Source organism: Coturnix japonica, chromosome 3 (genome assembly GCF_001577835.2).
Source record: "Coturnix japonica isolate 7356 chromosome 3, Coturnix japonica 2.1, whole genome shotgun sequence".
In the NCBI taxonomy this organism is placed as follows: domain Eukaryota; kingdom Metazoa; phylum Chordata; class Aves; order Galliformes; family Phasianidae; genus Coturnix; species Coturnix japonica.
Window position 1 is genome coordinate 27,553,370 of NC_029518.1, and position 23,153 is coordinate 27,576,522.

The following is a 23,153-nucleotide window of genomic DNA, read 5'->3' on the forward strand; positions in this document are numbered from 1 at the left end:
TTTTTTAAGATATATCTGTAATTTCTTTGTTTAAAAATAAATATGTACTAAGGAATATCTTGAAAAAACTCACTAGACACAATATGTAGTGTTAATATCTTTTTTCCCCGCAATTATTACAGATAAACAGTAGCACCAATAAATAAAATGATAACAAATATTAAAATTAAAAAGGAGAGAGATTCAAGATGTAGAATTTTCTATTTTTTCCTGTCTCTTCTTTTTACATATATAAAAAAATCGTAGCGTCTATTTCATCCGAATCACACATATACATAAACATATATATATATATACAAACACATAGCCAAATATATATATAGTATGTAGATGTATATCTAACCTTTGTCTCAATAGGAATGTGTAGGGGTAGGTGTTAGAGAAATTAATTAAATAACTGCCCATAACATGCTACTGACTCTGCCAACAATTGGGGAGAGATGGGATGGGACAACAGGAAAGTTAAATTTATACACAACCAGTACAAATAAAAAAAAAAAAAAAAGGAAAAAAGGGGGAAAAAAAAAAAAAAAAAAAAAAAAAAAAAAAAAGAGGTACGGCTTATAAATAGTTCAAATTAAATATTAACAAAGAATACTGAAAAATCCCTACTCTTTAATTAAATTATCTGTTTAATTTCTAATTTAAAAAGGGATATTAAATAAGTATATAAAACACTTTCTCTTCCCTCCCCCCCATCGGAAGCCTCTGTCTTGCGCACGATGCAGCATGAGTATTATACATTGCAGATGCAAGCACCCACCCGTGTGCTCTCCTGAAAGTCATCACTCGGATGGGGAGTTCCTAGTGGTTAGTAGTCACTTGTTGTGAGTCTGTTCTTAGACTGTCTTGTCTCTTTTTGGAAGCTTTCCGTGTTGTACATTATCAGGCGTTGAAAATTCAATTGCGGATGATGTTTGGCAGATTTCTGACACAGACCGAGTACCTTTTTGATGATGATTATTATTATTAATAATTTTAATCACAGAACTAGATTATATATATCCACATAGATGTACAAACACGCTTTCAGGGGTGTGTGTGCGTGTGCGCGTGTGTAAGGTGGGTTCCACATACACCGCAGAGTATATCGCAGATACACACATAGCCAAGATTCTAAGGCATGGCTTAGGGATTCCGGCTGCCTTCACATTTCATTCCCAGACCAAGAGGTGGAAAAAGGAGCCTGGTAGTTATGCTATTTACGTCATTAAAAGAACCTTGACGTTCCCAAAGGTTTGGACGTGCAAACAGAAGGCAGCAAAAGTTGCTTTCTTTGTCCCCCCCTTCCATCTTGGCATACATATATATTATTTTTTATATATATATATGTATAAAAAATAAATATATATATATAAAAAAGAGAGAAAAACACAAACATACATGCACACAGACACAAATGCACACATTCACCTACACACACACACACCCCTACTGTGCATATACTTTTGATTAATATCCCTTTCCAGAAATGTTCCGTAAGCATCTTGGATGCTCTTGAGTGGCAGCTCTGTGCATGAAGAAAGCAGACAGTGCTGAACAATTGTGTGGCCAGGCACCGGTCCCCATTCTTGCTTCATCACACTGCAGGCCTTGTGTCCTTTTGCAGCCACCAAGGGCGGGTAAATCTAGACTCCTGTGATACTTTCTTGAAGGGAAAGTTAGTGTGCATCAGCTGCCCACCATCCTTAAGAGAAGCCAGCATGTTCTCTCTGGCAAAGTTTCTAGAGCGAATAAAGTCAACGCAAAATGTACACTGACATCCCGTGTCCCAGCAAGGCAGGCAGGTTATGAGACGAGTAAGGGCGAAGGTTGGGGGAAGAGAGGGGAGGAGGAATCCTTGATCACGCAGATGGCCATTTCCTTGGCCTTTGACCCATCGCACCCTAGGATGCCGCTCTTTGGAACTCCCTGCCCATCCTCTCCATCACCTCTCCTCCCTGTCCCAGGCAAGGAGAAGGTGGTTTGTGGTACAGCACACTCTACAGAGAAACAGCGGAGGCCGCACAGGTCAGTTAGAGTTAAGAAGTTTACACCCAGCGCTTCTACTCAAGTCCAGTCTTAGCTTGTTTCTTATGCCCCAAGTAGCCCGCTTGTGTCCACAGCAGTCGAGTATTATCCAGTGAAGACACCAATAACATTAGCAATGTTAAAAAAAAATAATCAGTATATATATATATATGTATATATATATATATATATAATATATATATATGTGTGTGTGTGTGTGTGTGTGTGTGTGTGGTTAAGATATACATATATGTATATATAGATGTGGTTAAAATATATATACATATATATATATGTATATGCATGTATACACACATATATATGTATGCATGGGAAAACCCATCAAATACACCCCTATAGTCTTCCTGGCTCTGTTATTTAGCAGCATGAAACAAAAAAAACCAAATAAAATAAAATAAAATAAAATAAAATAAAACAGTTCAAAACCCAAAGGTGAATTCTGTGCGGCGGGTGCCTTGGGGAATGTTCCTTCCGGAGTCCATCGTCCGTACTGAAAGTGCTGTGCTCTACCGATCCTTCATTTTTAGGGTTCATTTGGATTAGTGTTTTGTTTTGTATTTTTCTGTCCAGGCGAGAAATCAGGCTCCAGAAACAGGGCTGTTCCCCCTTCTTTTCCGCTGCTCACCGTCTCGGTTTTTCACATCTGTCAGAGAGGAGAGGCAAGGAAAGAAAAAGACAAGAGGTTAATGTTTGTGGCAGGGGAGCAAGCAGGGCAAGGGAGGGGAGGAAGGGAAGTGGCTGATGCTTTAAGAGCACATGGTGTTAAGACATGGCATGACGTCACTGGTGGGGTGAAGTGCTGTGTAGTTGGGGCAGAGCAGCAGAGAATCTCAACCCGTGAGTGGGTCGATGAATTCTATTCCCCGAGGCTCACCTAGGTGTGGGGGAGCACTGGTACAGAGGGAAATTTAGGGGTAGGATCAGAGGTCTCCTGGTTCACAAACTGAGTTGAGTGTCTTGTTTGCACCCTCTCACAACATGCACACATAGATACACACAGACACACAAAAACAAAGCCAAGCAACGCATGCGGAAAGACACACTCCCCCAGCTTCCCACCTAGCCTGTTATTTGGGTTGGAAGCAATACAGACAACAAAGCCTCATGCAAGCAAGACTTCCGCTGAAAAGAAAGTGCCTCTCATTTCAGTGGCTGCCGTGAGCAGGGGTTAGCACCAAAGAGCAGCAGCAGCCTGAAGAAGCAGTGGGAGAAACAAAAAACTGCCCTCCCTTCTAGGACCCAATTCTAACTTTACAAGGAGATGTAGCAGGAGGAACTTTGGCTTAACCAGCCTTTTGTCTGGAAACAGATAACCTACCCATTCTTAGGACTCCTTGCTATCTTTCCAGCCAACACACCAGCCCTGGAAACCTGCCTGAGTGCCAATCATCCCACCAAACAGAGGGACTAGTAAAAGACACAAGAAAATCCCTTCTGCCGTCACAAGTTATTTGGGGTACTGTTTGGTTTTCTTTGTACTTTGTACTATTTCTCACTCTTTAAACTCTGCAAGGTAATTTCCAGTTACTCTAGGGATAGGGTGCAAGAGCAGGTGGAAAATAACAAGGTAAACTCTGGTCTCGCTCTTTGGGGGCTATAATCACTGGCAGGAGGGAAACTCTGGAAGCTGCTGTAGTCTGGCCCCTCCATCAATTATTTTCCCCCTCTGAATGCAGTACACCAGAAAACTTCTCTGTATGCAGAACAGTTTTGACCGCTCACGCAACGCTAGATGCCTCCCTGGCTTTGGCACAAAGCACTTGCTGCCTGAAGCAGCCCTAGTCACCTAGCCAATTCCAGGCAGGCAAATGGATCCCTTCTCCATCAGGATGTAGCCAACAAAGGACCGTGCATCTCTCTCCCTTATCTTTTATCATCCAGTCACTGCTCCCGTAATATTCCCCTGACAAGAGGAAGCTCCTAGACTTCTATGAACTCAGCTTGGAGTCACAGCCAAGGGCTCATTAGCAACTCCATCTTTACACCTCTCTCTTCAACAGGTGGGATGATGACACACCAGAGATGTATACATAGATAGAGCAAGTCAAGAGATCCTGCTAAGCTCACCAAAGAGCTCAGGTGAGAACCAGAGATCAATTTCTACACATCTACGTTACAGATGGGAGCATGACAGGTAGTAACCAGGCAATACACTCACAGTGGATCTCTGAGTAGACACTAACCACACAGTGTCTTTCCATCTACCAACTCGCATGTCTGAAACAGAGACTTCTGTATGCCTTCACCTACAACAGGCTTAACCTCGCTGTATCCCACACCACAGCCCTGAATGCAACCCCTCACCCCTCAACCCACAACTCTGGCTGAGACATGAAAAGAGAACTTTTGAGGGCAGGGCAAGAGGACAAGGTCCTGGCTTTTAAGAACAAAGAGGGGAATGAGAGTGTGGCCTGGCCTTCCTCACTCTGCACACAACAGAGTGTCCACAAGCCACGCAGAAAGGGCTTGGAAGATAGGGGTGGTGAAACCTTAGCCAGCTAAGAAGGATTTGGCTTTGTAAATGGTACTCTCAGAACTGCACACAGATAATGTACAGAAGGCTACAGACCCTCCCCATAGCTACTGCAGCAGTATGAATTCCTAGCTTGTTCGAGGGGAAAGGATATGTTAGGTATGAACACCCATCCCCATCCAAGTCCTGACAGCATATCAGAAACGCACAACCGCCCCCTGACACGGAGAATCGCTGTCCTCCTCTCAGTCCTCCCTCTGCCCTCTGGCCCATGTAGGACAGAGAAAAGAAGTGATCACATAGCACTGTAGCCAGAAGTCAGCAGGAAGCAAGCTCCCCCCTCTTTCTTTCTCTCTCTTTCTCTCTGTGTGTTTCTCTTTCATCCTTCAGGACACAAACCTGCAAGTGCGCTCGTTTAACTCAAGCTGCCTCGACTTGCAACGTGAGTCTGTGAATTTGCAGGAACATTTACAGGTCTGGGGATCTTGTACAAACAAGTGCTTTCTCCTCTCTGAGCAAGGCTCACAGTGACTGCAAAAAGGCAAAAGGAAAGATGTCTAAGCTACAGCGCTTCAGCAGAAAGAAAATACACATGCAACACCCTAAACATCAAAGCAATCCCCTTGCCCCCTCCCGCAGCCCCCATGCTGCCCACTGGAGTGTCAAGGGCTGATGGGTTTCCAGCAGCACCCCAGCAGCCCCAGGACATGGTCAGGACAGCATCCCCTTGCATTAGCGTAAAGAGACAGAAAACAGGCTCTCTGCACAGTATTCACAAATGCTGCATTGGGTCCTTTGGCATACACGGCAGGGAGTAAGAAGGGAGAAGCAAGGATGGGAAGGTGAGAGGTCCCAACCAGCTATTGAGGTGTCAATGGGAGGCGTTCTCTAAAGTGGGCTGTTGGAGTAGAAAGAAGCCAGAGGCTAAATGAGTTAAATACGCGGGGTCTGTCCCCGCTGGAAAGCAGCTGGGCTCCGGCATTGTGTGCTTACACCTGCAGTCTGTGCTGCCTCCCTTTCCGTGAGCCCCATCTCCACCTTGCCACCTAGGAGCCTGCTCTGAAGGACTGTGAATTTACAATGCAGAATTTTGTGAACCACCGTGAGAGAGAGAGCGAAAGAGACGGAGACAGGTGGAAAGAGGCAGGGAGAGAGAAGCCACCGAATTCAGCAGAGAGAGAGACAGAGAGCCCCCCCCCAAGTTCCCCAGCACCCCCTCTTCGGCTTCCCACCGTCCCACCTCTCCTCTCCGCTTGTGACTCCACCAGACACACACGCACACACGCACGCACGCACACACACACATGCATGGCAAGCACCAGCTTGTCTTTCACCAGCCGTCGCAGCGAGGGCACAAGGCAAGTAGGGGACAGTGCGCGGGACAGAGCTATAGCCAAAGGAGTGGCAAAGAGGAATGGGGCACCTGCCTGCGCTTCTGTGCCCAGGGGAAATGGTCACCGGTGATGATTAGAGAGAGCTGAGCAAGCCAAAGCCACCTTCCCTGAGACACCCTTAGTGCCAGAGCGGTGCCACCGCCAGCATTGCCCCTGCAGGACCTGCAGCCCACCAGTGACTGGGGGGGAGGGTGTGATTTTGAGTGAGCAGCAAGCAGGCGGACTGGTTGGGGAAAGGGAGGGAAGAGAATCTACAAGCAGAGGACACAAACGTACAAGCTGGGTGGTTTGTACCGGCCTTTCTTGCGCTTTCTCTTTTGACCCTTCCCCTTTCCTCGCTTTGATTTTCTGGAAGAAAAACAAAACAAAAAAAAAACAGAGAAAGAGAGAGAGAAGGAAAGAGAGAGGGAAAGCAAGAGAGAAAACAGAAGAAAACGCAAGGAAGAAGAGAAAAAAAAAACACAGCCATGTGCCTTGCTGGGAGGGGAAAGCACATGAGGCAGGATTGGAAGGCAAGTCCCGGAGCAAAGCACAGACCTCCACCTTGCACACACACACTCTGGCCCTCCTGCAGCACCGCCACCAGCCTGCCCGCAGCCAAGCCAGCACCAGGGACACAGCGAGGCCACCTCCATGTAGGGCTGCCAGCATCCACGGGCCTCTGTGGGTACCCACACCTCTGGGGAGGGGCAGAGGGGCAGTGGAGAGGGGAAGGAATCAGGAAGCCTGGTGAAAGCATCACGCAACTGCAGCGAGCACAGACAACCAGCTCTGGTGACAAGCTCAGGCTCACACTGGCTGACATGGAGAAAAAGAAACTGCCATGATCTGATGGCGAGGAGGGGACACCCAGCAGCCCCACTGCAGGGATGGCAATCATCCTGCCTTGGGATTGGAGCAATGGGGCCCTGGGCTCAGTATGCTGGGGACAAGGGTTGAGGCCTGTTCTGAGCAGTGCTGCCGCATGGGAGCGAGGGAATGCAGCCTGAAAACTCTGCTCATCCACCCTACCACTGTCTGTGGCTTAGTGGGCTCAGGAAGACTTCACTTTCTGCTCACACACCATCAGCATCTTCCGTAATGAGCATCTGAGGATGAATAGAGAGGTCTGGCCCAGTTCGGACACCCAGGAGATGGTAACTGCAAGCAGCTTTCAGATTTTCCTTTCTTTCCTCCTCCATCCAGCCCTTCTCTACTTTTGCTTTCCACATAGATCTGACAGACAGACAAGCGGACGGAGCCAAAGCACCCTCTTAAAAATTCACCTGATGCTCCTGATTTTTCAGGCAGGAGGTGAGACAGGCAGGGGCTGGGACATGCAAGCCGGGACACTAACCATGGATCTCTGTAGCCCAGTGAAAGCACAGAGCAGGGGGAGGCTGGAGCCTGCATTGCTCCTTGAGCTACATCAGCATAGCAGCAAAGGACAGGCATGTGAGAAGGCCCTGGGGCAAGCACCAGTGTTTGTTAGACATGTGAGCCCTAAAGCAGCCCAGCATCCTCAATCCTTCCCCACTCTGCCTGAGGGCAGCCCATCTTGGGAGGGGGCTGCCAAGGGAGAGTAGGGGGACAGAAAGGAACACCACCACAGGTGTTCCTTAGGCCTGCTTCAGTCTTCTTGATGGGTCGTATCAGAGCATCAGCTCACTCCCAGCTGCTGCCCTACATGTCAGGAAACATGGGGAGGTGGTGAGGGAGAGGAAAATCAATCTGAAGGCTGAAGATTTATAACAGGACTTTCAAACCAGAATAAATCAAAGCGTACCAATCTCTCCCATCCCTTCCCTTCCTTCCCCAGGGAGTGCAGAACCAGCAAAGAGCAGTCAAGGTGCTGTTAGAAGAGGAAAGGGAATGCAACGCAGTCTGGGCTGGCTGCTTCACCCACACCCCATCCTCACCAGAGCTCACACAGACCCAACTCACACACCTTCAAACCATGGAGCCACGCAGATGACCGTCCCCAACACGGCCCTGCATACAGGGGAGCGTTGGCTGCACGCAGCCTGATGCAGCCACGAGCAGTTTTCCAGGGGGAGGAGGAGAGGCTGGAAGGCAGCTAGAAATCCACAACCACCAGGAAAGGGGTGAATGACGTTCCCTCTCTTTCACTTGCTCTCTGTTTCAGCCTCATCTCCCAGTATTTACCCCTTTCCTCTCCAACTCCGCACCTCTAAACAGCAGAGTCACTATCCCAGCCATGCGCAGTCCAGCTGACCCTCTTGTCCAGAGAGGTCACTTTTTGTCCATGCTGTTCCACGTTTTGTGATCGTTCCTGCAACTAGTGCAGGACGAGAGCTTTTTATTTCTTTTTAATCTCCTTTCCACAACCTTTTTACTTTGGGAAGGAAAGAAAGGGAAGGTTGTGCCTTAATCTTCTTCAGGTCACCAGAGCAAATCCATCAGCTCAAAAAAAACTCTCTTGAAAGTCTCCACCAAGTCCCAGTTAGGACATCAACCTCCTTTACGCCCTCCCAGGCACCCACCCAACCAAAAACAGCATCACATCGTGCATGGCATCAGTCCTGCCTCCACCAGGCCTCCACTGCCACCTCTCCCTGAAGCCAGCAGAGCTCCTACCCAGGCTGCCATGAAAGAAGCGAGTAAGTCCTCACTCAAGCAGCAAGAAAAAAAAATTAATAAAGAAAGGCAGCGATATGCAGTAACCAGAAAATATCCCAGGAGGAGGCAAGGGAGAATGGGGGCTGCACCTTGAATCCATTCTGGTAGGACACACACGACGGGACTTCCCTGACTCGGGGTAAAGCATTAGGAATGACTGCCATGGTTGTGGGTCATGCAAGCTCCAGGTCTGGGGTATGTAGGAAGGACCGTCAGATCTGGGTTTCTGTGCCCACCTGGAACGGATTCAGAGTGTTGCCCCATGCACTACCATACGCCATTTCCAAAAACACCTTCTCAAAGTGAGTATCTCCAACCAATCAAGGAAAAGGGCAAGGGGCGGTAGGGAGAAGAAATGCCAACCAACCACCAAAAGAGAAGAGTGAAAAAGCTCGTCACTTACTTTTCTTGCTTATTTTTGACATCTTTCTTTGGTCTGTGGGGGAAAAGAGAACAAAAGGCATCGTTAAAAGGGAGCTTATCATATACACGAAGGACATGTACAGCTGCCACTGCAGGATGCCTGTGGCACAAGTTAAGCAGTCTTCATAGTGACTGCTCTCCTGTTGCACCTCACCAAGGCTGGAAGACCCAAGGCTGCAGGCTAGCATTGTCCACCTGTCATATCTAGAGATGGAGGAGCCTTGCGAGCAAAGGAGCTCTTTCTCCAGGCTCTGTCATCCCACTGCAAACCAACTGTGGAGACAACAGTCTCAACACAATGGCAGAAAAAAAGGAAAGGCTCAGAATAAGTTAATTGCAAGAGGAACCAGTGCTGCTCCATTCTCACCTGCAGTCACATTTACTGTGCTGTAAGAAGCTCATGTGCGCTATGTGCTGACTCTGATGGGGTTTAATTCTTGCGATCTGGAATGAAAGAAACAGAGAGGGTCACTGCCCATTCACTATTTATATTCACGGCTCCAAATCAGTCCACTGAGTAGAAAAAGCATTTGCACTCCAGGTGCTCCTGGGAAAAGCATGGCAGAGTTTGAGCTGGCTTTGAGGCCCTGTTCTTCCAATCAGGGAAGGCCTTTGATCACAAGCAAGCGACAACACCAGTCTCGTGCCAAAGCTCTGTTTGCTCATGCATGCATGGTGCCAGCACTGGTGGACTGCCTTGGAGACAGGCATGGGAGAGGGCGTAACACCACAGCAAGAGTCTCACTGAGCAGTCAGCCCTGGTCAATATAGGAAGACAGTGATGGAGCATCCAGCCTGCTCTCAGACAGAGGCAGGCTTCAGCCTAAAGCAAAGGCCCAAAGCAAATGTTCCATACTCAACTAATTTTCCCTAAGCCACCACTCATTCCCAGCTGACATCTCGCTTTCTCTCTGAGATGACACACAGAATAAATCTGGTGCTCTGTGCTTAAAAGAGCTGGACTTCACTCAGCCCCCAGCTCAGTGTTCCTACAGGGAAGCTGTATTAGAAACTCTGTGTGTACTGCCACAATCTCCTAATCCAGAACCTGGCTGGACCACTAGCTCTACCATTAGCCACTAAAGCGCCTCTGACCCTGTACAAGCATGTGGGCATGCCAGTCAAAACCTGTAATTCAGCATGGAATGGTAAGAAAACCATCCTTAGTTACACCGTGCTAGTAAGCTCTGACCCAAGCTGGAGCCTGCAAGAGGAAAAGCAATACAGGGGAACCACAGAAGGACAGAGACAGATTCTCTCCTGGAGTTCAAACACAGCTGAGGTCACAAGTGAAAAGCACTGGCTAGTAATCATATAGTCCTGCATGTCTCTCATCCATTTAAAAAATGGATGGCAATATTTACAGGGCCCATTCAAGAGGGTGAGAGACCAAGGTATGTGTGAGAACTACAAGTAAAGTGTACTTGGTGCGAGCACCGTGCCAGATACAAGCTGGGATCCAGGTTGACAAAGGCAGTGACAAAGCTCTCTAAGCAGCGTCTCTAAGCCTTCCCCATGTGCCCAGCCTTCGCTATCACATCCAGACTGTCTCTTCCAAGAAATGAATTCAGCAGCCTCCAAATAAAGGAGGAGTACGCCCAGAGGCAGAAAGGCTTTTCCACTTGACACTGAAGCAGTGTTTCTTAGAGACCCTTCCCACCCCTGCTGTGCCAATGTAGCTAATGACCCAAATCCTCTGCTCTGTTGGTAAAGGCTGACCTCACATGCCCTCCAGGAGAGACTACTGGCAGGCTTTCCCCTTTTGCACTACACAGCTGCCTTGAAAGCAACAGCTGTGTGGACCAAATGCAGAGTTAAGGTAGAGCAAGGGCCTGGGGAGCATCTTCTCTAGAGCCTCAGAGCTAACAGCATCAGCAATGGGCCTTTGCATTCTCTAAGGTAAATGCCTCCTTTGCATAGTCCTAGCTTGTGTATTTGAGCACTAATGAGGGTCAGAGCCACTGAAAAACAGATTCTCTTCTTAGCTTTGCATACAGACGGGCAGCTCACTTTTCACCCCTGTAGGGTGCAATACTGGATGCAAGGATCAGGAAAGAGGTAAGCTCTCTTGATCTGACAATTTCCAGTTCCCTAGGGTAGGCTGCTCTTCCTCTGGGTTAGCTGGGAGCTGGGACTTAGAGTGGCTGTGATGGGTGACTTGCTTACTCCACCCAAGCATGCCAGCTTGCAGGCTGGGCCCTCACCTCCATCGTGACGTTGTACACATCCACAGGGACACATTCTAGGCCCTCATCGCCGCAGCAACCCGCACATCTCATCAGAGGCACACAGGATGGCCTGAATATGTACTCCACCTCATCAGGGTACTCCTGGAAAATGTCCACCAGGGTCTCAATTGTCCTGCAGAAGCTGCGTTCGTAGACTTCCAGGAATTTGATAACTACAGGGAGGAATGGAGGGAATAAGTTAATGAAAACTCAGCTCAAGAATGTCTAGTTCTTTACCCCTTAAAACAAGCCAGACGGTTGCAACACATCTACCCTATGCTCTTCACTAACAGTCTTGCAGGCCTCAGTCCTTTCTTTGTCTCTGCCCTACACACACACACACACACCCTCCCACCCACACCCCAAATGAAGTGGGGAAGAGGAGACAGCCTCTCCCTGCCACTGCTTTAAGGCAGAGACACGACGGACCAGAGAGCTTTACTGACTGGACTGGCTCTCCCCGACACCATGCATCCCACAGGTGCCTTCTCTCCTGCCATCCCTGATACGCTCAGATTTCCTGCCACCAAACATACCAGCTCAGCCAAAAAGCACCAGAGGCCATTGCATACGATCTGCACTCTGGATTAAGAACCCCCACTGGTTCATCTTTTACCCCCCTTCAAAACAGCCATTTGATGCCTCAGAGGGTTTTAGAAGGCAGGGGTATATAAGCCAGAGACAGAAGCATCCCTCTCACAGACCCTGGCGTAGAGATCCTCCTGAGAATGAAGAGATGGTTCTGAACAATGCATCCACGTGGCTTCTTTTTTCCCAACAGACACCTCTTTCGCCCGTGCTTAACATCCACCTCAAGAGGCCACCTTCAGCATCACCTGCCACAGGCAGGCAGGTCACAGCCCCTGTGTCTCTACATCCACCACCTTCCCGAAACGAGGAACTGAGCCACCCCCTGGGAGACTCCAAGCAGCACCACAGCATCCCCAGGATTAACTAGACCACATACTTGGCTACCGAACCACAACAAGGCCACGTGGGAGGGGCAATGGGGTGGATCTGCCATGATCCCCTGCCTTTGCTCCATTCAGAGGAAATACTGACTGCTTGCGATCTGTGCCGATTTCACAAGCGTTTCTCAATGTTTCCCAGTCTCTTGCCAAAGCTTCGTCTTGCTGCTTGGTCAAGGGTTGGAGAGATTTAAAGAGATGAGAGATAGGAGAGATAAGCACACATGCACAAAACCCAGCTGCTAGCACACTTCTGCAAACAGCGGGTACCTGGAGCCCCCCAGGCCTCCTAGAGCTCCACCAGCATTCAGGCAAAGGGAGATGGCTGAACAGTTCAGGGGAGAAGAGTACGCACAAAGAGGGAGCAACTGCCCCACGCTGTTACGCACTATAATGATCCACCTGTACTGCATACAGAGTCCTACAGCACCAGCATTGATAACTGAGTGATAAGCGCAAGTGCTTGCATCATGGAAAAAAAATGGTCTCCGGTAAGCGTTTCTAAAGCGCCCTGAACTTGTGACAAACTGGCATAAAGGTTACTTTGCCACGGGAAGAAAAAAAAAAAAGAAAAGCAAAAGCTGCAGGGCTCGGAGCTCAGAGCCCACAGTTAATTGCTGCGAGTTAATTCTAGGTCATGCGGAGCTGACAGTGCCACGGTGCTGAGAGCGGGTACAAGAAGGGAGGAGCTCCCATCCAGGGAGTCTGAAGTGTCAGCGAGCGTGAGCTACTATTAAAAGAGAAAGTGGCTTATGAAAAGAAAATGTAGCCTGGCAGGCACTGATTGCTTGTTGGTGTTCCTAGCCTAAAAGACAGCGTGCTTCTGTTCCCTGTCCTGCCCTCCCTCTTCCTCCTTCCCCTGACTGCAGTGTGCCTCTTGTCTGTCCTCCTTCCATCATATCCACGCTACCTCCTTCCTGCTCCCCTTTGGAGTGACCCTACTTACTGCCTACGTTCCAACAAGTTGAACAATTTAATATGTGGGAAATTCCGCGGGGCACAATGACGGCCACTGAACTGCACTGCTCATTATTCACACTGTGCCAGCAGAAAGGAGCTGGGAACCCTGGCAATAAAGGCACAGCTCTGGATTGAAACGCTTGCAGACTGACTGCATGGGGAAGGAGGAGAGAGAAGAGGGAGGGGAAGTGAAGGTTACCTGTGCAGATCAAAGGCTGCTTGCTCAATTTGGCTGAGACATAAAGAGGCAGAAATCAAAACCAAGCAGAAAACTAAAGTGAAACTGATTCAGGTTTGCTATGCTCCCTGAATATTTACACTGTGCAAGCAGCTGGATTATACCATCGAATCTGCACTACAGATCGGCCACAGAACGCCACATTGGCCTTTTTTTTGCAGTTTTTAGTTTCTTGGCTGCACCCTGTTAGCTGCACTTGAGATCTGGGAGATCGGACAGGATCAAACGCCTTCTATGAACAATGAGGGAGTTTTTGCCTTTCTGTTAATGCACGATGATTTTCCAAAGCCTGAATCAGCCCCTGAAGAGGAAGCGGGGACTCCTTCTCCGAATGCCAGTCAGATCTCCTGCAGCAAGAGGTGCACTGCCCTGATTCTGCTGCACACCACCGCAATTCACATGTAGACTGTGCAGCGCTTCACAGTCCATTTGCACAGCCACAGAAGAGCACATGACTGAGGTACAGTCATCTCTCAAAGCCCTGCCCCTGCAACGCTTACTCCTATGCACCGGGAGTCATATTCCACACTTTGTCAAGCTGATTCAGTCCATGCCTCCTTTCCATTGGTTGTGTTGGGGACGGAAGGACGCCTGTTTTTGACGGGGAAAAACGGGAAGGTCACTGAAGGACTAACGCCGTTTGGCCTGCTCCCCTCCCGCAATTTGGGCCTCAGCCCACGTTAAAAGTTAATCCCGCGTTTAACACACACCCCTACCCTGAAACACACCTCCACATTTGAGTCAGAGGTTCATCTTTGTGAATGAAGAGGAAAGAAAGGTTAAAACCCAGCCAGGGCCCACATTAACTCTTCAGGGCAGACGTGGCCGTGGCAGGTGGGACTGAGCCCAGATTTGCAGCAGACGAGTGGGAACAAGCTGGACTAGAAAAGAGCAGCTCTATGATCATTTTGCCTCCTTTTCCATCAATGGCTCTGCAGCAATATAGACACACTGTTCTTTTAAAAATAAAAGTGCAGCCACAAGTGCTGGTGGTTTCCTTTATTTATACCAGAAAATCTTTGCTCGTGGAACAAACAAAGAGTGTTTGTCTGACTCCTCTACAACTTCCTGCGCCACAAAACATGTGGAAAGCTCTCCGGAGCACAAAAGGGTAGGGGGTGAAGCTAAAATTACACTCTCCAACCAGAATAAGTTCATCCCAAACAAAAACCTGTTGCAGCTTGACTTCTTGGAGCGAGCACAAAATGGCCAAAGACACAAAATCACCTTTCCTGCCGACCCTAAAGGCCCCTGGTGGAAAAGGCACTGCAGGACTGTTCTTCTGCAACAGAGGCACATTGATGGCTCCTCTTGAGAAAGGATAAACTGAGGTACTGAGAGCAGACCTCCAAGGTCATCCAGCAGGACAGAAGCAGAGCCAAGGAGGTAATGCCAAGAGTCCTAACTTCTTGCTCACTGATGTATTCGCATTGCAGGGCCGGGAATAGCACAAGGCAATACCACTGAAGTCTTATTGCTCACATTGCTAGACCAACTTCTCTCCTGCTCCCATCCGCCTTCCCGTGCCAGGGAGTGACACTCATCCCATCCCCAGGATGGTAGCTGGTCACAACAAATGGCCAGATGAGGATACTGCCTCTTTTCCACCAACAGCACAGCGACCGGTTACCAAAATAAGCCTCACAGCAGGCTCCATCTTGATCCCTCTGAAGTCACTGAACCTTCTTCTGTTGACTTCAGCAGGAGCAAGGGTCAAGCACAACACACGGCAGCCCGCCAGCAAATCAGACATTTCGGCCATGCAAAATGGACACCTACCCCAACCGGCCTGCCACAAATCTCTGGCAACACACTCGCAGTCTGTCATGCTAATAAAGTTACAGAAATTGAAATTGAGTGCGACAAATAAAAAAAGCCAATCTAGGCCCACACTGCTAGAGCCCTCTGCTGACCTCCGGCTGGAATAACGCTGGAGGTCACGGCCCATGGGGAGACCCTTCACCACAGCCACACCAGGGAGGGCTCTGCTCAGCCATGGAGGCAGCGAGGAAAATGCAGCCAGGATGGTCTGAGAGCAGCTGATGATCAGCCCAGCCTGAAGGTTCTGATGTCCATAGTCAGACTGATATTTGGAATGCACATTCTCCAGAAACCACCTAAGAAAGCTTGTGTTTCCTTCTTGGAGGAGACAGAGCAGTTATTTTACTCATCACATCCCTGTGTGACAGGGCTCTGACAACAGCCATCTTGCCATTTTATTCCTAAGAACGGGTCTGCCTGCCACCCTACTGCTGGCCTAAAGGCTGTGAAAGTCAACTAGCTGCAACACATGGGGCAGGGGGCGTGCAGGGGGCATCTCCCACTGACCCAGCAGCTGCCCACTCTTCCGGCCTGCACACACATCTATCCACACGCACAAATCAGCGATGCAGAGGGCTTATTTTGGCCCTGATGCATCCAGAGCAACACAAAAAGCAGCACACTTCCCCAGCAGGTCTCTGCTGCGCTGCCATTAAGCAGAACCTTTGGGATCTGACCCCTCTGTGCCTCACACCAGAGTATAAAGGTGTATTTTTCAAGCCTGGCTCTGCACACAGCAATAAGCCTGAACGGGGGTAGGTGGCCCTATCAAGAAGGCCTGAACTGCTCCCCTTCTCCCCCAGCCCCACAGCCCCGTGCTGGGTGCTGGGTGCTGCTGGGCCTTTGTTCGGGATCAGCCCTGGCTGGTCCGGCACCCCCAGCGCCTGCAGGGAAGAGGCAGGCAGCGAAGATGACAAATCCCTTCCTACGGCACAGTGGCGAATTCCTAGGAGGCTGTTCGCAGCAACTCAGCTCTTTGTGTGCGTATATAAATATATATATATATATAAATGAGCGCGCGTGTGTGCCCGAGCGCACGCACGCACTCCTCGCAGTTCTGGGAGGCGTGAGGAGGGCTGGCCCGGCCCCGCCGCCCGCCCCGGCTCCAAGGCTGCCCGGCTCCAAGGCCGCCCGGCCGCTGCCCCGCGGCCTCCTCGGGCCCAGCACCGCGCGGGGCTTCATGGCGGCGCCCCCGCCCCGCGCCGCTCCCCGGGAGGTGGCGGTGTTGGCCGCCGGGGCCTCCTTCCCCCGAGCCCCCCGCCCCCGAGAGAAGCCGCCCCGCTCTTACCTTCATTGGGCTTCCGCTCCCCATCCCCCAGGGCCGGAGCAGCCTTCGACAACTGCAAGAGAACAGAGAATCGGTCACGACGCGGAGCCGTCACAACGGGCCGCGGGGAAGGGAGGGTGCGGGTAGGGGTGGGGGTAGGGGTGGGGGTCCCGGGCCCGCCGCCACCACCGGGGAGCCCCGGGGCGAGGCCGGCCACGGCGGCGGCTCAGAGAGACCTTTTGTTCTCCCCGGGAGCCGAACGCACCGCCGGGCTGCTGCGGGGCCTGGGCCAGCAGCCGGCCTCCCTGCCTCCTCCGGGCCTCCCCGCCATGGAGCTGACCCGGGGGGGGCTGAAGGGCTGTCGGTCGCCCTCTCAATGTCACCCACGGCTGACAACCCAGGTGTCGCTGCTCGGCCCCGTGTCAGGCGATGAGCTGCGAGGGCACCACGTGCAGCGATACCCCACAGCGTCCCTCCTCTCCCTTGTGATACAGGCTGCTCTGACACTTGGCACTGTCACCTAACGGGCCCGGCCCCAGCGCTGAACAAGGCCCGAGCTCTGCACTCGCAGCCCCGTTGGGACGAGGGGCATTTCCTAAGCGGGATCAGCAATAGGCGATCCACCCCCAGACCGAGATGGAGCAGAGTTGCACCACTTTGCTAAGGAAGTGCTTTTTTGTAATTCCAGGTGTAACAAAAACTCCACTCTTCCTGCTCTGCGCCAGGGCTGGAGCTCTGACGTAACTTTCCAGACAAGTCAGGTTTCCCCCTGCTGTTCTGTTCTGAACCAAAACCAAAACGCTGGGGTTTCTTCACTTCTGCATGGTATGTTGCCACCTGCGTGACGCCATCCGCCCCACAACCTGCTGCATTTCAGCAAGCAGGCGCACACAAAACACTGCTTCATCAGCAATCTGATGTATTTAAGCCTACAAAAAGGCCTTCTGATCTCACAGCTGGAGACGGGACTGAACGGACCAAGCAAAGTCCACCCCAGGCTCACAACGTTATTTTGCCATCCACAGCCTTCTCAGCAGCCCTGTGCACAGCCCGGAGTGTCAGCTTTGAAGAGGAGGAGGAAAGCGAGCCGGCAGAGCCCCTCTCTCAGCCATTCCTTTGTGTCTGCGCACAGTTCCCTTTGTTTAAAGACCCCCTGACCAAACTCCTTGCTTCTCCTTTCTGTTAACGTCCCTCTGCACCTGAGCTTAGCGTACTGGTCCAGGCCTGAGCCACCCCACTGTCGTATCCCTGCAGGGAGAGCCTGTGTCCCTAACCTCAGTGCTGCGATAGCAGTTCAAAAAGCAGGTTCCTAGGAACAGCTTCATCCCTGAAGTGTGAAGGTCACTGCAACAGCACAAACAAAATGGAGGCAGCAGAGGCTGCAGCGGCCTTCCAGAGCGGCTCAGCGCCTGAAGATCTATGGGTCAAAAGAAAACCGCTTCAAGGGCAGAAAAGCCTCAATTCACATCATAGAGCAGGAAAGCAATCACGAGCCAGGTCAGTCTATCCAAGTCACAATGCCCCCAAGACCTTTTGCTGAGGGATTTCTGGTTCACACACCAGGTGACTGTAGTGGACTGAGCAGAATTAGCTCTGAGACACCTTGAGGGTCATGCTGTCCATTCTTGGCGCGAGGCTGCTCAGCCCGCTGCCAAGCCCCCTGCCTCCCTGCACGCACACACACACACGTGGTGCATGGCTGTTGGGAAGCAGACAGAAGCCACACACTTTCGCTGCTGATCTACACGTGGCCAGCACCTCTCCCTGCCCAGGGTGTACCAGTGCACTCTCCCAGCCATCACCTACACCTGGGTCACAATTCCACCTGTAGATGTGATATGACATGGATATGGAGCCTGCCCGGAGCGGGGCAGTGAGGCTGCTGTGCCCCCTTGGCAGAGCTCAAAGCGGACTTCTCCGCAGACACCCAGAACTATCACTAACACACAGTCGGCTCACCGGGGCAAGAAACTTCTGTCCTTTGGGCAGTGCCTTTCAGTAATGCTCACAAAGCCTATCTAACAGCAGATGAGGCAGGGGATTCTGCCTCACTCTACACCAGCCTGCTGTATATCACAAAGGGCAACCGGGAAACCAAAAGCACTCCAAGAGACAAGCGGGCCTAGCGTGCCCTTCGGTGGGAGCCTGAAGGTCATGCTCTCCTCTGCTGTCTTTTGGAATTACCCAACAGCTCTGTAACACAGTTTCTTTCCAATAGATTTTCAGCATGTCACAGAGGTGTGGAAACAAGCCCTGGCCTCAAGAGTGGGAAGCTCCTTTTTGTGCCCTTTGCAGGTCACAATAAATGCATGTCCTGCAGCAGGGCAAAACCCTCCCGAAGAAATAACTGTTTCACACCTCTGTACCTGCACCTTCCCGTTCCCCCTTTCCTCCCAGTTCCAGTATGGAGCAAGTTATTCTCTAAAGGGAGAGAAAAGGTTAATGACGCTGTTCCTCCCCAGCCATCGCCCCCCTCGCCAACACCACCAGCACTCTTTCTCTCCCTTCCCCTCCCCCTAATCTGTGCAGCCTCATTAAAAGAGCTTTGTAACTGTTTAGGACTGGAACAAACAATCCATCCACTCTGAGAGGGACTCTGGGACAGGAGTTAATGCACTTTTCGTCTTAGGCGCTAGAAATTCTTCTCAGCGGTTTCTACTTAAGCAGGGGGCTCTCGCCGCGCTCCCTCTCCATTGTGCACACAGCCAGAGGTCAGTAATCCCACCAACCGCCTGCACAGTGCAGGCACCCTGATACGGACAGAGCAGGACGGACAAGAGACCCCACTTGGGTTGCTCAGGCATCGGCGAGCCCCTCTGTGGTGTTAGCACGGGCTCCCCTGCTGTCAGAGGAGCCCTCCTCCTTCCCATAGGAGTGCTATGGGGAAGGTGACCGCTGTGCACAGGCGGCAGAGGGGCTGCGGAGCTCCTGGCGCGGCCTGTCGCGGAAGCAGGCTGAAGGCAGCGCGGCGGGTGGGTGTGTGATCATTAGCAGTCTGGTCACAGGCGCGCTCTCCCTCCCTGTGTGTCTGAGCGCTGCCTGTTCCCTGTGGCAATACAGCTGGTAGAGCCAGGTCCCTCTGCATCTCAGGGAAAGGATGGGTTCCCAGGGCCCCATCGGCAGCGACCTGCCATCACTACAGCCGGACAAAGGCCGATGGGGAAGGAGCTGCCGTCCCCCATATCTCTAGGAAACGGGGACACTACCGTGACCCCTCGGAGCCCGTGGGAGCTCGGTGCTGGCGAGCAGCCGGGAGGGTGGCAATGCAAAACCACCTCTTATTCTCTCTCCCGCGCAGAAGGGCTGTGGCCACACGTGGAGGCAGACACCTGTAGCATCGGCACCGCCCAGCCCACACCGTGACACACTTCCCACCGTCCCGGGAACAAGCATGCCAACCCCTCGGTGAGGAGCCGGCTCTTAGGCAGAGGAGCACCGAGCTTCCCACGTCCCTCCTCCTTTGCTCTTGGGAAAGCCGCCCGACACGCGCCTGACCCTGCCTTCCTGCCCAGCCTCTCCTCGGCTCTTCCTTAGTCCTTCCCAATGCGCCTGGATAGCTAGCCAGGTTTTATTCAGTACCACAGCCTGATTAAAGCACCGCTAAATATTATCACCAAAGCACAATGCGAAGAGTGGCGCTTTCTGCCGTGCCCAGAGCCACCATCAGGCTGCCTACGTGAGACCCACTGGCATTCCCAACATCCCGACCATCACCGTGGCGCCCGAGCGGCCCACAGACAAATAAGGACAGAACTGAAGGACACAGCTCACCGTCCGTCTGTCCGAGCACTTCCACGGCCCGCATCACTCCGCTATCTGTGCATCACACAGTCCCACGCGGATCTACCCTACAACACCTCCTGCCGCTCCTCATTTCACACACCACGCCGTAATTTTTCCCCCTTTCTTTTTGCATCACACCATCCTCTGATACAGGGAAACAGGCTTTCTTACGGCCCCTGCGCACGAACAGACCCAGACCCTACCTGATCTGCAGCTTCGTCTCCAGGGAAGAGGAAGGGGAGGGGAGAAGGAGCAAGGGGAGGGTTGAAGGATTTTATCACCGGACACGGAGTTGTCTAACCCACAGCCAGGGAAGAGACGCTACTCTCTAAGTTTACGGAGGAGCCAGAGGGCTGAGAAGCCCCGTCTTAGGTGAGGGTGGAAAAACTCTTGGAGGGTGGAAAGAATTGTCCCATGAGGCAGACGTGGCCGCCAGGCTGCACGGCGCAGCTCTGTGACACACTCAGATGGGAGCCGAGCCTTGGTTCCCATCCAGCACTGCCCAACGTGCGGCTGTCACTGGGGAAAGTGGAGATATAACAGGCGAGAAACAAAGCGTGCGGAGCCTGCCTCCGGTTCCAGCTGAAATGGCTCCTAATTGGGGAGTTACCTTCCAGCATCCGTGCTGAACAAACAATGTGAATAACCAAGCAGCTTGCAGGCGACCTTTATTTTCATGTCTGTGGGAGATGATGTGGCCCACATTCCCTGCAAGAGCAGAGGAGCGGTGTGGGGAGCGTTGGCCTCTTACAGCCTTAAACATAATCCATGCCTACCCGGCGCACGGCCACTTTCACGTGGGCACTCTGTCTAAACCCCTTAATATCTCTTGGCAACACAGCCCTCCGGACTCCAGAAACGGACAGATTTATAGGGCAGGTCTGCACACCGCGCTGCCTTTTAGAAACAAAAAAGAGAAAGAAAAAGGAGGAAGAGTTGGTCTCTAATCGCTCAGGAATGACAATGAGGCAAAAGTAAAAGTGACCAAGGAGGAAGAGAAGGGAAAAACGCGGGGTTTTGTAATCACAGTGCCAGAGATATGGAATTTGGAGGTGGAGGGGGGGGGGGGTAGGGCAAAAAAAATCAATCTGGAAAAAAATCAGGATCCATTTTGTCCTCTTTGATCTTTATTTGTTTTTCCAGCGAGGTATTTTGAACTCCGCTCGGCGGCACGAACCCGAGCCGGGACCCAAGGCAAATACGGCCGAACACCCTTTTGCAATGTCAGGAGAGCGGCGGACGGGAGGCGAGGCTGATGCAATTAGGCAGCGCGCTGCCTCCCTGCCCCGCTCCCGGCCCCACGGCCCCGCGGTCCCACGGCCACTCCGCGGGGAGCCCCGCTCCCGGGGCCGTGCAATGCGCGCACACGTGCGCGGCCACTCCGCGCTCGGCTCCCGGCCGCTCGCCCCCCGCCGCAGCCCCGCACCCGCACACGTGTGTGCGCGCCGCCGGCCCCGCAGCCGGAGCGGTGGGCAGGTGGGAGGCCGAGGGTAAAGCGGGGGGATCGCGGGGGGTGGGAAGGGAGAAGGGAAGAAGGGGGAAAGTCTCTCCCGCACAAAGCCCCGTCCCGCCGCCGGCCCCGCCGCTTACCTCCGCGCTCTGCAGATAGAGCAGCGCCGCCAGCCCCCAGTGGATCCAAGTGAGCAGAAAGTTCATGGTTGCCGGCGCACGCCTCGGAGCGGGGCCCGCCGCGCTCCGACAAGCCGACAAGCCGCCGCCGCCGCCGCCCCGCTGCCGCGCTCTCGCCCGCTCCTCCTCCGCGCCCGCCGCTTCTCGGGCGCCGCGAGGGGCTCCGTGGGCAGGGGGTCTCCTCTTCGGGCTGTCCGCGTTCACCCGTCCATACGGCCGGCTCTCCGCCGGCCCCCGCTGCCGCTCTCGGTGGGCGCTCCGCAGGGCCGAGCGCAGGCTCCGCGGCCGCCCCGCCGCCGCCCGGCCCCCGCCGCCGGGCAATCCGAGCTCCACAGCGGCGCCCGTGCGCGGCCGCTCTCCCGGCGCCGGGGCAGGCAGGCACCCGCGCCGCGCTCGCTCTCGCTCTCGGCTTCGCGCACTCGCCACGAAGTTTGCGCGGAAAGTTTCAATGCATCTCTTTCGCCGCGCCCCCTCTTCGCGGCGAGCCGGGGTCGCCTCCCCCGGGGGATGGAAGGGGCCGAGCCCGAGCCCGCTCCGCACGTCGGGGTGGCGGTGGCGGAGGGGGCGAGCGGACCGCCTGCCTCCTGCCCTCTCTGCCTCTCTCTCTGCGTCCACCGCTTTCAAAATCGGAATAGTAAGAGGAAAAAAAAAAATAAGAAAAAAAAAAATCCCAAGTGTCTAGAGAGGGACGGAACGGGGCGGGGGGAGGCTCGGCAGGAAAGGGAGGGGAAAAAAAAAATCCCAGCGGATCAAAGTATAGGTGGGGAAAAAATAAATTAACCGAGAGGATAAAGCACGGCGACAAGCCAACTGCAGGTCCCGGTGTCCCCCGCCGGCGCGGCGTGCGCTCCTCGCCCCCTGCACGGCGGCAGCCGCGCTCCGCGCTCTCCAGCGGCGGCTCCGCGCAGCGCCCGCTTCCCCGCGCAGCGCCCGCCCCACCGCCCGCTGCCGGCGCTCTGCAACTGCTCGGCGCGGCCGCGGGGAGAGACGCTCCGGAGAAGTCCCACCCTCCTCGGCGGTCCCCTCCCTCCTCTCCACCCATCCCCTGTTACACGCCGGGCGAGAAGGCGACTGAGCGCCGGGGGTTGCGGCCCCCTCCGCCGTTCTCCCCGCCCGCCTCGCTCGGGACCGCGGTTCCCGGGGCTCCCGTGCCGCCCCTCTTTACCCGCGCCGCCTCCCCCCGCCCCCCCCCCCACCCCGGGCCGCCTTCCCCCGCCGCCGCCGTCGCGCCCCGCCGAGGGATGCGCGTTCGGGTCAAAATTCACCTCGTCCGTGGGAATCGCTCCAAAGTCCAGCGGGGCCGTTTGCGGGGAGGGGGC

General features: G+C 53.0%; 1 protein-coding gene and 1 long non-coding RNA gene across 13 annotated transcripts; one reads left to right on the forward strand and one right to left on the reverse strand.

Moving 5' to 3' along the window:
* Positions 1 to 86: 86 nt before the first annotated feature.
* On the reverse strand, positions 87 to 22,509 carry VEGFA (vascular endothelial growth factor A). 12 transcript variants are annotated; one of them, XM_015857729.1, is made up of 10 exons: positions 21,796 to 21,877; positions 20,816 to 21,102; positions 16,444 to 16,495; positions 11,145 to 11,341; positions 9,308 to 9,384; positions 8,921 to 8,953; positions 8,607 to 8,753; positions 6,175 to 6,246; positions 4,904 to 5,035; positions 87 to 2,674 (listed from the first exon to the last, which is right to left on the reverse strand). In XM_015857729.1, exons 2-10 carry the CDS (start codon positions 20,966 to 20,968, stop codon positions 2,653 to 2,655), a joined length of 885 nt encoding a protein of 294 aa, XP_015713215.1. In that variant the 5' UTR covers positions 20,969 to 21,102; positions 21,796 to 21,877; the 3' UTR covers positions 87 to 2,652. The 12 variants fall into 12 exon arrangements, 11 of the variants coding, with proteins under 11 accessions (XP_015713215.1, XP_015713218.1, XP_015713219.1 ...); XM_015857732.1 differs by lacking the exon at positions 20,816 to 21,102 and having other exon boundaries at positions 21,796 to 22,509; XM_015857733.1 differs by lacking the exon at positions 6,175 to 6,246.
* Positions 16,833 to 18,978, forward strand: LOC116653144. Its single transcript, XR_004306545.1, has 2 exons — positions 16,833 to 17,247; positions 17,379 to 18,978. It is a non-coding gene; the product is annotated as an uncharacterized LOC116653144 (long non-coding RNA).
* Positions 22,510 to 23,153: the final 644 nt, after the last annotated feature.